At 43.5% G+C, this 18,638-nt stretch overlaps 3 protein-coding genes across 3 annotated transcripts; 2 read left to right on the plus strand and 1 right to left on the minus strand.

The window, feature by feature from the left end:
* Window positions 1–7,817: 7,817 nt before the first annotated feature.
* On the plus strand, window positions 7,818–10,376 carry LOC132557875 (uncharacterized). Its single transcript, XM_060222401.1, has one exon. The coding sequence runs from the start codon at window positions 7,818–7,820 to the stop codon at window positions 10,374–10,376; it is 2,559 nt and encodes an 852-aa protein (XP_060078384.1).
* Window positions 10,377–14,081: 3,705 nt separating this feature from the next.
* Window positions 14,082–14,831, minus strand: LOC132557876 (uncharacterized). The gene has a single exon (XM_060222402.1). It carries the CDS (start codon window positions 14,829–14,831, stop codon window positions 14,082–14,084), a length of 750 nt encoding a protein of 249 aa, XP_060078385.1.
* A 2,729-nt stretch (window positions 14,832–17,560) lies between these two features.
* Window positions 17,561–18,220, plus strand: LOC132557877 (uncharacterized). The gene has a single exon (XM_060222404.1). The coding sequence runs from the start codon at window positions 17,561–17,563 to the stop codon at window positions 18,218–18,220; it is 660 nt and encodes a 219-aa protein (XP_060078387.1).
* The last annotated feature ends 418 nt before the right edge of the window (window positions 18,221–18,638 follow it).

Genomic DNA, 18,638 nt, shown 5'->3' on the forward strand with positions numbered 1-18,638 from the left:
TGGCGTGAGTACGTAAATACCCGTGCAACATACACTCTTCATACAAACTTCGTACTAGTTATGACACGAGCACAGGACAGATATTATGTACGTAAACATAAATAGCTTAGTGCATTGACTACATTGAGTACACCCTGTTACATATTCCCCCACTTTCCTGAATGGCACCCGACATTCCAATTGGTAAACCCAGTATAACTTAGAGGGAATCCATTAATTAAGGAACTTGTACACAATTTTATCACATATAGGATAAATAGTGCATAGCATCATTGCACTAGTAATAATGAAGTTCAGGTGAAGTTCAACTCCTGATACCAAAATAAGGCATCCATTATATTCAAAATATAATAACTAGTCTATTTTACAATAGAAAAGGAGATTTGGGGACAGGAGTGGATATAGCCAAATCGAATTGATCGATTGGACCCACTCCATTTCCTACCGGAAGTCAAACCTAATGATTGTCAAACAAAGTAAAACAATATACTAATAAAAACAACAAAGAACAGATAACGACATAACTCACTGCTGGAGTGGTTGGGGAACCCCCTACCTACTCGCAGGAGAACATTCTACATTGTCCCTTGCTATGCAAGCGCAAAAATAAAACAATATTCATTAAAAACTGGATAAACTGGATTTGAAACAATAAAATCATATCACAGACTAGATCACACAAATATTTCATGTTCACCAGATCTCATCAGCTCTGCCTGTTGAGAATAGGCCCACTGACCATACCTATCAGGTGGTTTACGTGTCCTGGTGGACCTCCGGAATGGTGGGTCAGGTGACTGATCCCTGACGGGGTCTGTAACCTCGGGGTTACCGACATTAGAGGCAGAATGGTCACCGCTATGACCAGTATTTTCAGTAGCAGACTCTATATCAGAGCCACCGATTATTGTATCAGGTGCTACTGAAGTGGTACCAACACCAGGGGTTGTACTGGCTTCCACAGATAATGGTTCGGAAGCATCTATAGTCAGGTTACCTTGGGGCTTTCTCAGTGACTTTTTCCTGGAACTCCTGAGCCGTACTACAGGTTCCTCATCAGAATCTGACTCTGAAGAGTCTACAGATTCAGAGGTTTCGTCATGGTGAGTACGGGAAGGTGGCTTTGTAGACCTTGCCTTGCAGCAAGTCTCCACGATGGGAACATCTACAGGTATAGCATTGAAGTACATCAACATATTCCGGTGTAAGGTACGTTTACGTCCCTTTCCGGTTTCTAACTGTACCTCATATACAGGAATATCACTATTGGGTATACGGGTTACCCGACAGGGTTCCTGCTCCCATCTATCAGCCAACTTACTTTTCCCTTTAAGACCGACCTTTCTCACAAGGACACGGTCACCAACTTCAAGTTTGGTCTCACGGACTGACCTGTCATAACGACTTTTGTTGCGAGCAGATAATTTAGAGGCCTCAGTACTAGCAGCCTTATAGGCATGTTTCATCCTATCACGAAGTTTACTCACGTATGAGGAGTGGTCTGCTGCACCTTGCTCACAGGGATCTGTTCCGAGGAAAGCGTCCACGGACAGGCGGGGATGCCAACCAAACATAAGAAAGTGAGGCGAGTATCCGGTGGCATCGCTTTTCGAAGCATTTTAGGCTTGGACCAGTGGAGCAACATAGGACTTCCAATCCGTTTTTTTTCCTCCTCAAGGGTTGCGAGCATGCCCAGAAGGGTACGGTTGAAGCGCTCTGCAGCCCCATTTCCCATAGGATGGTAGGGAGTTGTTCTGGTTTTCTGAACTCCAGCGATCTTACAGAGTTCACGGATAACTTTACTTTCAAAGTTACGACCCTGATCACTGTGGAGACGTTCAGGAAAACTGTAGAAGGCTATGAAGTTTTCATATAACGCCTTTGCAGTTGTATGGGCCGTCTGATTGCGACATGGCACCGCCTGAGCGTACCTAGTAAAATGGTCAGTGATCACCAGAATGTTTTCACAACCACCTTTTGAGGGCTCCAATGTGAGGAAGTCAATACAGACCAACTCCATTGGCCGTGTGGATTGAATTGGAACCAGTTCAGCCTGAGGCTTCACCGGAGTCTTGCGTCTTATGCAGCGTCCACAGTTCTCAACTCTCTCGTCTACATCCTTCTCCATACCTGGCCAGTAAAACCTCTGTCTGGCTAACCAAAGGGTTTTCTCCTTCCCCTGATGACCGACATCATCATGGACTCCCTTAAGAGCCAGGGCATGGTATCGCTTTGGTAGCACCAGCTGTTTCACTGCCTGACCGTCTAGAGAAGCGGTTCTGTACAATACACCATTATGTAGACAAAATCTTTTCCAAGTCCTCATGAACTTTTGCACATATGGGGATTCCTGCTTGCGGTTTTTCCCCCTGGGATGAAAACCGGTTCTCTTGAGTTCTATAACCCTGGCAATATCTTCATCCTCTTGTTGTTGCTGCCGCCAATCAATTGAGCTCAGACCATCATCCGGGTTTCCACCCTCATTGGCCAGATAAGAAGGTAACCCCACATGGTCTGTTACACTGTCAATCAGAGGTGCATCAACAACTGAGGACTGACATACTGCTTTGACAACGTCAGAGTTACAGAATGAGATGCGTGAGAGACCGTCTGCATCAGCATTATTCTTCCCAGCTCGGTATGTCAAGGTAAAGTTGTAGTTTGCTAGAGCGGCAACCCACCGATGACTGGTGGCATCCAGTTTAGCTTTACTCAGCACATATGTAAGCGGATTATTATCTGTGACAACTTCGAAGGTATTACCATAGAGGTAATCATGAAATTTATCAGTGATAGCCCACTTAAGTGCTAAAAACTCAAGCTTATGAGCTGGGTAATTGCGCTCACTTGGTCTAAGCCCTCGACTTGCATATGCAATAACTCTCTTCTTACCTTCATGCGTCTGGTAGAGTACTGCTCCTAAACCAGTACTACTAGCATCAGTATGTAGTATAAAAGGTTTCGAGTAATCCGCATAGGCAAGTACGGGAGGACTAATAAGCTTCTCCTTCACAGAATCAAAGGCACTCTGCTGAGCTTCGCCCCAGACCCATTTAGATTTTTGAGTCTGTTTTGACTTACCTGACTTGATCTTACCAGACTTTGCAGTCTTACTAGACTTAGAAGCCTTTTTAGTTAAGTCATGACCCTGCAGAAGCTTATTCAAGGGTTGTACTATCTTAGCATAGTCTTTAACAAACCTTCGATAGTATCCACTAAATCTTAAAAACTGACGCAGCTCCTTTAAATTTGTAGGTGCTGGCCAAGACTTGACCGCAGATACCTTCTCTGGGTCTATAGCTATACCTTGATCTGATACGACATGACCGAGATACGTTACTCTTGATTTGAGGAACTCACACTTGGACGGTTTGAGTTTCAAGCCATGTTGGATGAGTCTGGCGAATACTGATTCTAGTCTATCCAAGTGTTCGTCAAAGGTGCGCGAAAAGATTAGGATGTCATCAAGGAAGATGAGACATTCCTTAAGATGCATATCTCCCATGCACTTTTCCATTAAGCGCTGGAAGGTAGCTGGGGCACAAGTAAGACCAAACCCCATTCTATTGGTTTCCCAGAATCCCAGGTTGCCAACAGAAAATGCAGTCTTTTCCTTATCGCTTTCCTCGACCTCAACCTGCCAGTACCGTCTTTTAAAGTATGGGACATCTCAAACAGTATGGGACATCCCAAACAGAAATTAAGTATCTGCTAGAACCCAAAAGCCAGCAGGCAAATAAACTCATAGTACAACGGAGGATTGGAGGGGAGGTGGTGGGTAAAGAGATAAACTTTCAGCGTAGCTATTAAACAGCAAAATTAATAATTATGTAACATGTACAGACCTTGCTCATCCGTCTTATCAGCAGCTGTCATGTTAGTGTAGCAGGGTTATCCCCCTTCTCGGAACTCCTGTCTATATTTGGTAGCGGGGATTTCCATTATCTGTGTCGTATGCTGAACGTTTCAAGATGTCGGACGTGTTTACATCGCTGAGCGATTCACACAGTACAATTCTAGGAATTTTACCGTCTCTAGTCCCCCAAAGAGTGAGTTTATTGTCCCATACAAGTTGAAGAATTATGTTCTTCCAATTGTTGTAAAATAGTCACTGCCTTTGATACGCTACACAAGTTGGAACTTATTACCAATTTGCCAATTTTTCCACTGTCCCATTTCGCCCCATAATGTTTTCATCCTGAATCGACCCACTATTTGCTCCCATCTCGATTTCGTGTTCTTTCTATGTTTTTGCTAAATAGGAGCCGTAGTAGATTTTTCCCAATTACTCGTGTTGTGTGCCCAAATTTTGGTAAGTGACTTATGAGTGTTCATTTTGTTTTTTCAGTTTTTCACTACATACATGCTCACATCCGTAGTCTGATCTAGATACATACATCGATCAACATGTTGTACTTCGTTTGACTTCTGCGTGTTAACGACATACTTGAAGTATTGCTTTTTCTGGAATAAAATCGAAGCCAACATTTCTACATGCTTCAAGCGTTTTTCATTTTCATCGATCACAGGCTTGATAGTGAAAAATCTAGTCGGTCTAGAGACGCAAAATGATAAATCTACTCAGTCAAGAGACACAAAGTGAAATACCATCTCGGTCCAGAGGACGCAATGTAGAACATTTATAAGGTCAGCTCGACCCAGAGAAACGAATTGTTTCAAACTATAGAGTTTCATCATGTCTTTTTCGGACCAACGGGACGAAATTAACCAGGACGATCCTGAATAAATGGATTCAACATCCAAACGGCAACATACTCTGACAGAAAGAGGCCAGTCATTTTTCAGGGAAAGCTTGGATCATAATTTGAATAAACTGACCAAAATTGCTAGGGAAATTGACAGTATTGTTGAATGTGTGGTCCCAACATCCCATGCTGCCATTGCTGATTTACACTCACGCTTAACCGAAACATATAATCGCTACGATAAACTTTGTGTTGAATTGTTGAACTTCCTGGTCAAGTACAATACCCCTGAAAGTGCCAACGAACAGGCAAGCCTTGCATCTCTGAAAGAGGTCTACGTGAATAAAGTTTCGAAATTCAAAAAACAGCTTGAATACGCGACAGCTGAACTTTGTGACCAACATTCATCTGAGAAACTAACACCATCCCTTGTAAGTTCTAGAAGGTCATCTAAGTCAAGTTCTAAAAGATCTTCAGCATCGACGGTATTAGGTCGCCAACGAGTCAAACTGGATGGGGCTAAAGCTAGATTACGTTTCGCGCAGAAAGAAGCTGCTATGAAGCAAGAAGCTGCTCTACTCTCCATCAAGATGGAACTACTGGAAGTAGAAAAGGAGGCTGCAGTCGCGAGTGCAGAGTATGCCGGTATGAAGGAAGAGCTGTATGATGACCGAAAAAGTAGCTCGGATAACGTCAACAGAAGCGACAGTATGAATCGGTATTTTGATTCCATGAATCCAGACACTACAGGTAATATACAGGTCAATACCCAACCTGACCATTCGATCCACACTGCCCGTCCACAACCCGCGGATATTGGTAAACCTATCGTGTCGACAATGAATGCACCGACAGCGATACAGCAACCTAGTCATTCCATCTCATCCCCTATTCCTACTGCATTTGACCAGAACAAAGCCCCTATGGGTGAGGAACATGTACATCAAACTGTTGAGTTCGAACCTGGTGTTCAATATTCTAGTAACACGATAAATCCTGCACCTATCCCTCAAACTGTGGTTACTACTGCCCCGTGTTCTGTTATGGTAACTAATCCTACCAGCTTGATATCGAGTTTATTACGTACCAGCATGCCTGCTGCTCCATTACACAGTTGTAGCACTCAAGTACCTCCTCAGGTCACTCACATACCCCCCGATGTATCCAGTGCACTTAATGTTCATGGGAGAGATCCAATTGCCAACGAAATGAATGCATTTTCCAATTATCTGATGAAGCGTGAAATGCTACCTCTGCGGCTGATAGAATTCGACGATAAGCCCGAGACGTATCAATCCTGGAAGATCAGTTTCGACATCCTCAAGGCAGAACTGAGAACAAATCCTAGGGAGGAACTAGATTTGCTGTTGAAATATCTGGGACCCAAATCTAAACAGCATGCCATTAGTATAAGGTCTGCGAATGCCATTTGTCCTACACGTGCCGTTGAGATGGTTTGGAAACGTTTAGATGAGCGATATGGAAGTCCTGTGCTTCTAGAGACATCCTTGAAGGCCCGCATAGATGCATTCCCCCAACTGACACCCAACGACAATGCTCGATTGTATGATTTGGCTGATCTACTTTCCGAAATACTGTCCAGGATGAAGGATCCCGTGTACAGTCGTTCACTGAGCTTTTTCGATTCATCTACAGGTATGCGACCTATCATATCTAAGCTCCCCTTCAATCTACAGGAGAAGTGGCCTCGAGCTACAACGCGTCTAATCAAGTGACTTATCCGCCGTTCGCGTTCTTGGTAGAATTTATCAATGAGATGAGTCGCGTACGGAACGACCCCGGGTTTACTTATCAACAAACCAGTCAACGTACCTCTAGCGCTCCTAACCGCAACAACGTTAACTCCACGGATGTACAAAAACGAGAGCCGCCATACCGCAAAGACAATGTACGAGTCAAGAAGACTGCCATTGACGCGAATGTTTAGTCTAACCATGACTATAATAACCGTTGTATGCTGCACGATGCAAGACACAACCTCAACCAGTGCAAATCCTTCCAGAAGTTAACCCTTAACGAGAGGAGAAAACTGTTGAAGGATTACGGATTTTGCTTCAAGTGTTGTTTGTCGACGGACCACAATTACAGAACTTGCGAAGCCATAGTGAAGTGCGACACTTGTGGGAACACTTATCACGCCACTGCAATGCACATAGATGCTAATTCTTCCCAACATAAGGCAACTATTCAAGATAGGAAATCTTCGGCCCCTGGACAAAACCATGGCGGGGAGGAATCCTTGGTAACCAAATGTACATCTGTATGTGGTCAAAACTTCAATGGGCGTTCATGTGCGAAAGCGTGTCTGGTAAACGTATATCCAGTGGGGAAGCCTCATATTCGTATCCGATTGTATGGTCTACTCGACGATCAGAGTACCTCAACTTTAGCGAGAGCGGAGTTCTTCGATAGGATGAACATACCCATGTCAACAATGACAACTTATACTCTCACCTCTTGCGCAGGACAGACAACTATGAGTGGTAGGCAAGCGAAAGGATTTGTCATTGAGTCAGCTGATGGTACTTCTAAACTGGATCTGCCAATTATCACAGAATGTAGCGCGATCCCAGATGAGAGAAGCGAGATTCCTACGCCAGAAATTACTCGATACCACAATCATCTTAGAGATGTTCCGATTCCTCCTTACGATCCGGATGCCCCCATCCTTCTGCTGATTGGTCGAGACCTGCCAGAGGCGCATCACACAGAAGATCAACGTACAGGTCCGAAAGGTACACCGTTTGCTCAGAAGCTTGCACTTGGATGGGTCCTTGTTGGTAATGTGTGCCTGGGTAACGTTCATCCTCCAGATAGGCTGAGTGTTTTGAAGACTTCCGTCACCAAAGATGGCCGAGTGAGTACCTTCACAGAATGCGACCTCTCCTTGAAAATGGATGACAGCAATCTTTTCGTTCGGGATTGTAATGATAATAACATTGGACCATCTATCGAGGACGAACAATTCATACATCTCATGGATAAAGAGTTCAAGAAAACGTCTTCAGGCAATTGGACAGCTCCTCTTCCTTTCAGGGAACCTAGGCCTGTACTTCCCAACAACAGACAAGGGCATTGAAACGAGCACTCATGTTACAATCCAGTCTTCGGAAAAACCCTGTAAAACGCGAGCATTTCGTCAAGTTCATGGAACGAATCCTGACTTCCGGTCATGCAGAGGTCGTACCACCAGTAGCAGATGACTCTGAAGTATGGTATCTCCTTCTGTTCGGAGTCTACCACCCGAAGAAAGTTGACCAGATACGTGTTGTATTTGATTCTTCTTGCAAGTATGAAGGTATATCCCTCAACAATGTCTTGATGCAAGGCCCTGACTTGATGAATCGACTTGATGGTGTTCTGCTCAGGTTCAGGAAAGAGACAGTTGCTGTAGTAGCAGATATACAACAGATGTTCTTCGGATTTTATGTTGACGAATGCCACCGGGATTACCTCAGATTTTTCTGGCACGCCGACAACGACGTTGATCAACCTTTGATAGAGTACAGAATGTGTGAACATGTTTTTGGCAACAGTCCTTCGCCGGCTGTTGCCACCTACGGTCTACGGAGATGTGTTGAAGATTGTGGCAATCCTTGTGACGTGGACTTGCAGGAGTTCGTGACTCGCAATTTTTACGTTGATGACGGTTTAATGTCCTTTCCCACAGTAACCGAGGCGGTCGACGTTCTTAAGAAAGCTCAGAGAGCACTGTTGGAAGGCGGGAACCTGAAACTCCACAAAATTGCATCCAGTAGTGAAGAGGTGATGTCACAGTTTCCTGCTGCTGATTTGGCTAAGACATTAGAGCCACTAGACTTGACACATGATGAACTGCCACTCCATCATAGCCTGGGTATGGCATGGGAACTATCCACAGATACCTTTACTTACAACACATCTGAAAACCAGAAACCGTTCACAAAGCGAGGTCTTCTTTCAACGGTGAATGGGATTTTCGATCCATTGGGCTTCTTGGCGCCGATTATCATCAGGGGCAAGATTATTATGCGTGATGCTGTGAATGAAGCAAATGGCTGGGACGATCCCTTATTGCCTCACACTGAGAAGGTTTGGAGGTCTTGGACTGAACAGCTGAGCAAGCTTTGTGATATACATATCCCTAGATGTTTCCTGACTGTGTCTTTCTCGAAGTGTGTTACAAGAACTTTGCATATCTTCTCTGACGCATCTGAGTTAGCAGTAGCTGCATGTGCATTCCTCAGAGGTGTCAACGAGGATGGAGAGGTCTTCACTGGATTTGTCTTCGGGAAGTCGAAGGTTGCGCCGAAGCACGGCCACACAATACCGCGCCTCGAGTTATGTGCTGCTGTTTTGGCTACCGAAATCGGCGAGATGCTTTCGGAACAGTTGGACATTCCCCTCGATCACCTGCGTTATTATACCGACAGCCGAATAGTGCTTGGATATCTTTCAAATGAACGTAGGAGATTCTATGTTTACGTTTCCAACAGAGTCGCTAGAATAAGGAAAATTTCCTCACCTACACAGTGGCAGTATGTCCCTACAGAGGAGAATCCAGCCGATGAGGGGACACGTGGTTTCTCCCCAGAGCAGTTTGCTGACAGTCTATGGTTTAATGGACCATCCTTCCTTCGCAATCACATCAGCCCTGATCTTGATGTCGAATATTCTTTGGTGGAGCCAGAATCGGACAAAGAAGTACGACCTGATGTTCACTCGTGGAAGACTAACATACGTACTACACTGGGAACATCTAGATTCAATCGTTTCTCCAGTTGGAACAGCCTTGTGCGTGCTATCCGTACTATACGAGTTCGGTTGAGGAGTCGTTTCAATATCCAGAATGATCTTACCAGACGCGAGGTTGAGCTTTTCGTCATCAAAGAGCTCCAGATGACCTACTTCAGTAAAGAAATTCAAGCGCTTCGTTCTTCCAAGTCTTTGCCTAAGGATAGCTCTGTGCTTTGCTTGAATCCTCACCTTGATGAGAAGGGACTGCTGCGGGTTGGTGGACGCATTAACCGAGGTGACTTTCATGAGACCGAGAAAAATCCCATCTTGATACCAGGTCGCAGTCATATTGCCAAGCTCCTTGTGCAACATCACCACTTGCAGGTACAACATCAAGGACGCCACATGACCGAAGGTGCAATTCGTAATGCTGGACTTTGGGTAACCGGAGCAAAACGTCTGATTGCTTCCACGATACATCACTGTGTGACATGTCGCAGACTACGAGGGAAGTTTTCCTCTCAGAAAATGTCGGATCTGCCTGTAGATCACCTGACTCCTTCACCGCCATTCACACTGGTTGGTGTTGATGTATTCGGTCCTTGGAACATCATCACTCGACGTACAAGAGGCGGAAACGCAAGTTCGAAACGATGGGCAGTCCTCTTTACCTGTTTGTACAGCCGAGCAGTCCACATTGAGATCATCCCAGAGATGACGTCATCATCATTTATCAACGCCATGCGGAGGTTCATTGCCGTCCGAGGTGAAGTTTCGGAGTTCCGCTCAGATTGCGGTAGTAATTTTGTAGGAGCGGTCAATGAGCTTGGAATTCACTCTATCAACGTGGGAGATCCTCAAGTGAAAACTTACCTGGACACCAACAACATGATCTGGAGATTTAATCTTCCCCATGCATCTCATTTCGGCTGAGTATGGGAGAGAATGATAGAAATAGCCCGACGCATTCTCGACGATGCTTCTTGACGTCAAACATGGACAGCTGACAGATGAAGTGCTAGCGACTTTCATGGCCGAGGTTGCTGCTATAATGAATTCTAGACCTTTGGTTGCTGTTTCTTCGGATTGCGAGATGCCTCATTTGCTGTCGCCAGGAAAGTTACTAACTCAGAAGACCAGTGACGACATAATCGTCCCGCAGGACTTAAGTATCAAGGATATGTACCGCTCGCAGTGGCGAATGGTCCAGGTCATGGCGAACACCTTTTGGAAACGCTGGAAATCGGAATCTCTGTTTGCTCGACAAGCTCGTTCTAAGTGGAACTTAGAGACTATTAATCATAAAGTAGGTGATGTTGTGTTTCTCCGGGACAAGGGATGTCCCCGTCTTTCGTGGCCGACTGGTCTTGTTACCAAAATCTTTCCGAGTGATGACGGACTAGTGCGTAAACTAGAGATCCGGGTTGTGAAAGACGGAAAACCTAGTGTTTTCATTCGACCCATTTCGGAAGTGATTCCGCTGCTTGATTCCTGTGAATAACTTTTTCGTGTATTAGTGCCAAGTGTGATGCGAACTGTTGTGACATTTAGATGCAGAGACTGTGCAATGTCAACTTATGAACTCAGCTATATTGATTTATGTGTTTTCAGTGTTTAGTTGCTGTTGACTCGATTCGTATTTCGATCTAAGTTATAGATCTTGTGAAACTTTTCATGAACTTGAGTGATTAGAAATCAGACGGGGAGTGTCATGTTAGTGTAGCAGGGTTATCCCCCTTCTCGGAACTCCTGTCTATATTTGGTAGCGGGGATTTCCATTATCTGTGTCGTATGCTGAACGTTTCAAGATGTCGGACGTGTTTACATCGCTGAGCGATTCACACAGTACAATTCTAGGAATTTTACCGTCTCTAGTCCCCCAAAGAGTGAGTTTATTGTCCCATACAAGTTGAAGAATTATGTTCTTCCAATTGTTGTAAAATAGTCACTGCCTTTGATACGCTACACAAGTTGGAACTTATTACCAATTTGCCAATTTTTCCACTGTCCCATTTCGCCCCATAATGTTTTCATCCTGAATCGACCCACTATTTGCTCCCATCTCGATTTCGTGTTCTTTCTATGTTTTTGCTAAATAGGAGCCGTAGTAGATTTTTCCCAATTACTCGTGTTGTGTGCCCAAATTTTGGTAAGTGACTTATGAGTGTTCATTTTGTTTTTTCAGTTTTTCACTACATACATGCTCACATCCGTAGTCTGATCTAGATACATACATCGATCAACATGTTGTACTTCGTTTGACTTCTGCGTGTTAGCGACATACTTGAAGTATTGCTTTTTCTGGAATAAAATCGAAGCCAACATTTCTACATGCTTCAAGCGTTTTTCATTTTCATCGATCACAGGCTTGATAGCAGCCTCTGACCTCTGAGTCCAGTGAACTTGTACTTATATAGTGAGCTAAAAATAGATACGAAACTGTGCTCCCTCAACCAATCACCTCCTCTCAATCTGTTTTATGTAATAATAATCATTTCCGTAACATTCTTATATAATTAATTTTAATTAAAAACAAAAATATCTTGCGGAACATTCATAAATTACATTAAACAAAGTTTAATTTGTATTTATAAATGATTCCTATCATAACCATGGCAAGCTTGTTAGACTTATACATCAAGTAAACAACAAACACAAAATCTGAACTGAAATATGGCCGTTTTATTAAACGACGTATGTACATATACAACTAACAAAAATAGTACATATCTAAAACTTTTTAGATAATCACTCAATTCAAGTTGTACATGTATAAAACTAAAGATTTAAGTCTAAGATGGGGGTATAAAAAACGCCACAGAGATAAACTATCCATGGGTAATAACCCAAGGATTTGTTTATCTCTCCCCCATCCGCAGCCATGTAGAGTGCCAAATTAAGGATTATAACTGCATGAAAAGGAACATGCAAAGCGAAATACAAGCATAGCAGGTAAAACGGATATCATATATGGGTATAACAAGGAAAACGATTAAGACTAGAAACTTTTATAAGACCTCTCGACTTAATGCCCGAAGGCAGGAGTGTCACGCAATATAGGCATACACAGAACTTCAAGGCCAAAAGCCCACTGGTAAATGGAATGGCGTGTAAATGTACACGGCAGTATCATAACTAAGTAATGAATTAAATGTATGAAAATATATTTCACACAAAGCCAGTATCAAATCACTGTTGTGATATTATATAAACGATATCTGATAACTGGTTTGTAAGCATAACTACCATACATGGTTGAAACAAGATAAAATTCAAGAAAATATACACGACTTCCCGACCCAATGCCCGGAAGTAGTATCCTCAAACAATATATATACATAGAACGTTATGGCATATAGCGCAAAAGTAAGTTTGTAAAGCAACACAGCACAATATTGTCATTGCATCCAAGTCTATGAGGAATTGTCCAGATGGTTACCTCCTTGACGTCATAATAGCTGATGAGACCCCACAATTGATATACATAATTCATGTGATAATCAAAAGGAAGAACATTTTTTAGACCTATCGACCCAATGCCAATAGGCCCAATAAACACGACGACAAAAACAGCTTTAAAACAACAACATATTTGTACAAGGTAATGTATAATGCCAATTATTGACCGGTAGACCCCATGACTAAAGGTCACACAGATGTTGCAGCAGGGTTACACTGACAGTATTTCTATAACATATCAAAAACAGTATTTCTATTACATATCAAAAATCGAAGGTAACCTTATATATCGTTTAAATGCCATAGACTGCCACCTTCCCATCTGCTGAATTTCATCATCTGGGATACCACGAGCTGCCGCAGAACTGGCAGCACCTATACGAAAGCTATGAGTCGTCAAACGAAAATGCAAGAGTCCAGCCCAACATAGCGAATGTTTAAGGCAAGCACTAAAATAAGCATATGAAACAGCCTGCAGATTAGGGAAACAAAACAATGGTCCAGGATGCACACCCCTTAACAGCAAATACTGCTGCATGGCAAAAACAGGACAACAATCACTAGGTTTTCCAGCGGCAGAAATGGCCAGAGTTATTGGTCTGATGTTATAGTGTGCTTTGAATGAATGGAACTTTAATTCCAAAGTACACAGGGACCCTGACGAATTGGTGATAATCCTAATATCTTTAAACTGTAAACAATTGCCAGCAGATCGGCTGTGTGTTATTTCACCTACACGCAAAAATGCATGAAAAGCTAACAGATACATGGCTTTCAGCAGATGGTATTGATAAGGTGATGAGGTGGTAAATTTTAAAGATGTCACAAGTTTCGCAAGGATCTCCGGCGTAATCGGCAGACGGCTGTCTACGCGATAAGTACCACGCTGAATGGAATTTAATAATTTCTTTATCTGGAAGGATTGTGTGGGATCACGATAACCACAAATCTTATTTATGTAACATATAGCTGCAACATATGTGGAAATAGTGGCGGATGCTAAGTGGTGGTCAAACAAATGTGCAATGAAAAATGCAAGTACAGGATATGAGGTTGGCAAGACTGGAGTACCCGAAAAAACTGAGGTAACAAAATGGCAAAGGAGAGAATATGCTCTCTCATAAACACGAGAAGTTTGCATTGATGTAGCTTTCACCAGCAACGAATGGATGGTACTAGTCAAACGTACATGAACTGGGGTGGAATGGAAGTTGGGTGTGCCTCCATATGTAGGGCCAGTTGACGAAAGGAGTCCACCTGTAAACGAGACAGATGGTCACTTAAGGTATTGCACTTACCAGGTATATGTTGCGAAGTACATAAAATATTCAGTTTTAATGCTGTCACTACAAAACGCCGAACTAGTCTCATGAGGATTTTGTCTTTACTGGTTTGTTTGTTGATAATGTCTACCACAGCATGATTATCACAATGAAAGATGATACAGCGGTTCAAGAGGGAGGGGCCCCAAATTTCCAACGCGAGAACTACAGCAAAAAATTCTTTAACAGTTATGTGGAAAGATTCCCGTTCAGATGGCCATTTCCCATACATCCAGGCTGTTTGAAAAATTCCGCCAAAACCCACATTACTCGCATCAGTGTAAAACTGTAAATGTGCTGATGTTTCCCACTTATCAGATAAAAACATGGATGTGCCGTTAAAATAGTCCAAAAATAGTCCCCAAGCGGCTAAATCAGCCCGAGCCTCTTTGTTCAGCCTCCTGTGATGATGTGGTTTTGTTAAGCCACAAGTTAGATCAATCAATCGACGCAAAAAAGGGCGACCTGGCAAAACAACCCTACAAGCAAAGTTAAGCAAGTCTATCAGTGACTGGAGTTCCTTAAGAGTGACTTTGCGGCATCTAGAAAACAACTTCACACAATCCCGCCTTTTCTCTAATTTATCCATGGGGAGTCGAGCAACCATAGCAACGCTATCCAACTCAATACCTAGAAAAGTGAGGCAGGTTGTGGAGAACTCTGTTTTGCTTTGTTTGATTGGAATGGCAGTATCAGAACAAAACTGTAAAAAAAGTTGTTAGATCCGTGAGACATTTTTCAGTATTAGGAGGGCCTACAAAAAGAAAATCATCCAAAACATGAACTACCCCTGCTACGTTAAACTTGTGTTCTAAAATCCAATGAATGGCAGAGCTGAAGGCCTCAAACAACCTGCAAGAAATGGAACAGCCCATGGGCAGAACCCGATCAAAATAATAGTGACCCTCTATCTTAAAACCTAACAGTTCATAATCCTCTGGATGAATGGGGATTAGCCGAAAAGCTGACTCTATGTCTGTCTTAGCTAATAGCGACCCTCTCCCATATGTTTTCATAAGCTGAATGGCATGATCAATTGTTTGATAACTGACAGTAGAATATTCCGGAGAAATACCATCATTAATTGAAGAACCCTCAGGCAAGGATAAATGATGTATAACTCTGTACTCATTTGGCTCTTTTTTGGGAACCAACCCTAAAGGAGAAACTTGTAAATTAGGAAATGGTGGCTCAGTAAAAGGACCGCTACAGCGACTGTTGTCAAGTTCTTTTTGGATTTTATTTTTTAAAATGTCAATCTGTTCTACTGCCGACTTCGGATTATTAGCCTCACGAAAAATTCTAGGCCCTTCATACTGTAAATGAAAGCCGAACATAAAACCCTGTTCTAAAAAGGCGAATTTTGAGGGGGGGATAACCCTGTAGGTACTCCAGAAATTTAGGAACCCTGATTGGAGTAGGTAAGGAACTACTTTCGGGGAGGTTGACGTTGCTGTTTACCTGGTTGAGCTGGGGAGTTACCGGAGCCAGCAACTGGCTGGCTGTCAGGTTTGGAGGTGTTAGGACAGTTTTTCTGTTTATGTCTGCCACTGCAGACCTCACACCCATGCCAGAATTTACACCTGCTGCCCTTGGCACACTTACCATGCCTGTCATAAGCCCAGCACACTTTCTTGTTGCGCATGCTGGGCTTCTGACCCTGAAAGGGCTGTGGAGGGCAGAGAGCACGAAGGCCAATAGCAGTTGCCTCCATGTACAGCTCAGAATGGGGTAGGTGCCAAGGGGAACTGGGATATAATTGATGCCACATTCTAAAATTAGCATCATAATGCATAGCAGCAGCAATGCCCGACCTCTTGTTGAGAGTTTGTACGATATCTGCATACTTCATTAGGCTGGCAGCTGCCTGAGGATAAGCCTGGACATAGATGGACACAAAGATATGAAAAGCAGATATCCACTGTTCAATAGATTTAAAGGAAAAACCTTTATTATTTTTACTCAGCACTAATTGCTGCCCTTGTACTTCAGCTTTCAAAGTGTCATTTTCATGGGGTGTCCGTTTAAGCAATAAGCCTAATTCCACATATTCATTATTGAAAATTTTAGACTTAATTTTGACATCTACAAACATATCAAGAGGACGAGCAATGCTTATACAAGTAACATTTGGGGTCTCACCAGCTACATCCCGAAAAAGATTGGTATAAGACACAGGCCTGTCGACGAGTGGGCTGGTATGCCCTGTTCCTGTGGCTGTAAAGGCAGATGATTGCAGCACTTGTTGTGTTGGTGGCTGATCTGCCAATCCTGTTGCTGCTGCCGGGATGGTATGGGATGGTATGGGATGGTACCCCGGGTGGACTCTGATGGGATTACTGTAAGGAATACTGACGACAATACAGGCTGAGATGCCTGTTGATTGGAGGATCCCGCTGCAGCTGCCGGGATGATGGTGGAGCTAACACTGTGCGGAAAAGACTGGGGTGAAAGTTGGAAGTCCATATTTACATTAAGTGGGACGGGGGCTGCTGGAGCTGGCACTGATACTAATGGAATGTTCTGACTCGCCCCGCCCATATCTGTCGCACTGGCAGTTGCTGGAGGGTTGATAGTATACCCCGCCTCTTTCATATAGTTAAACAGCTGTGCAGCTAGGTCAGGGATAGACACATTGGCGGATGCTTGATGCCCAGTTGCTGTCTCATTAACTGTGTCTGTTGGCGCGACGGATTGCCGCCTACGTCATCCAGCAGTCTGTGTCGTATCTGTCCTAGTGACAGGTGGTGTCACAGTTACTAGGGTGTGATTGCGTGCTGCCCGACGGCGAGATCGTCGCACTGCCCCGATGGAGCCAGGATTGTCTGGAAACATAAGTGTTAAACGAAGTATCCCAATGTAAGCGTATGATGTACCGGTATATAATGTAGAAAAACCCTGGAAGGACCTGGGTGGCAAAAATTACGCTATGCTTTCACCTTGGCAAACATCTATGAAAGCGGAGCCCAAGTACTCCATCAAATTTCTAATGACTTGAAAGTACTACAACATGAATAATAACAGCAGAAAGTTAAACCATAACCAATTCAACTTTCAATAGGTGTATATAGGAAGTAATGGGTGCATGCTAATGGCTTTACCTGATGTGACATATAATTAACTCAAAGGTACAGGCTGCGAAAGGTAAAGCAGACACCGGGTACCTCCCAAGAGTATAAACATTAAACCAACTATGTAATACCATGCAAGCTTGAAAAACAGTATTAACGCAAATTCATCAATACACCTGTAGATATAATTACAGGTTAATTGAATGTAAGGAAATTTTGAAAGTGCCAAGGAAAAAACTGAGAAGTCCCATCGAACAATCCAGGCATGCCCCCAGATGACCAGGAACCTAACAAAAACCTGGGAATTCCCCCAATTCACTCCAGGCATACCCCCGTAAGAAATCAAAACACAACAAAACAAAACTGGGAATTACCCCAGAACAATCCAGGCATACCCCCGGATAACAAAACTAGACAACAAAAACCCGGGAATTCCCCCAGGTCAAATCCAGGCATACCCCCGGATAACTGGAATTCCCCCAGTACAACCCAGGCATACCTCCGGATGAAATCAAAACACAACAACACAAAACTGGGAATTCCCCCAGATCAATCCAGGCATACAAAAATAGACAACAAAAACCCGGGAATTCCCCCAGGTCAAATCCAGGCATACCCCCGGAAAAAAAAACACACACACACACACACAACTGGGAATTCCCCCAGTACAATCCAGGCATACCCCCGGATAACGAGAATAGAACGTACAACCTGGGAATACCCCCAGGGCAACCCAGGCATACCCCCGGGAACAAAACCAGACAGACACAAACTCCATGAGTCGACAGTACTGTTTGGGAAGCATTTTTTTAAATTTTATTTTCGTAAGAATAACGTAAAGCGACACGCTTACGGCACACAAACCAATCTGATGGATGACCCGCGTAAGAAAATTTGCAGTGGCTCAAAACAGACGAAAGTGTGAACGGAGTAGTAGCGCTTAAAAAACAAAAACAAGAATGCGAGTAGCCTCCCATAAAGCATACACAAGAATATAGGATTGGCGAAAGTGACGAAAACAAAGCCATTGTACTGTCGGACTGGAACGTGTCTCGTACGCTGTCGGTAAAACAGTTGTAAAACGCCAACTTTCGTCACTGATAATCCTGAGATTAACCACTCAACCACCGACAAGAAATCTATCACAAGAGAGTCCTTGACATCAGCAAAACGTAAACAGTCCAAATCATTGCCTCCAATTTGTAGTAAAACTAAATCGGGAAATTGTTCCAACAACATATCTGATACGTCACGAGTGTAAATATCGGGCAGTTTACCACCACTTTTACCAACACAAGACACAACAATATCCCTGGGGCTGTTATGAAACCCGAGATTCGTCC

This window comes from Ylistrum balloti, unplaced genomic scaffold, assembly GCF_031769215.1.
Source record: "Ylistrum balloti isolate Yb309-2 unplaced genomic scaffold, AGI_CSIRO_Ybal_v1 Utg370734, whole genome shotgun sequence".
In the NCBI taxonomy this organism is placed as follows: domain Eukaryota; kingdom Metazoa; phylum Mollusca; class Bivalvia; order Pectinida; family Pectinidae; genus Ylistrum; species Ylistrum balloti.

Coding starts and splice junctions, on each gene's coding strand:
- LOC132557875 (XM_060222401.1), top strand. CDS start 7,818: ATGTTACAATCCAGTCTTCGGAAAAACCCTGTAAAACGCGAGCATTTC.
- LOC132557876 (XM_060222402.1), bottom strand. CDS start 14,831: ATGGTTGCTCGACTCCCCATGGATAAATTAGAGAAAAGGCGGGATTGT.
- LOC132557877 (XM_060222404.1), top strand. CDS start 17,561: ATGCCCCCAGATGACCAGGAACCTAACAAAAACCTGGGAATTCCCCCA.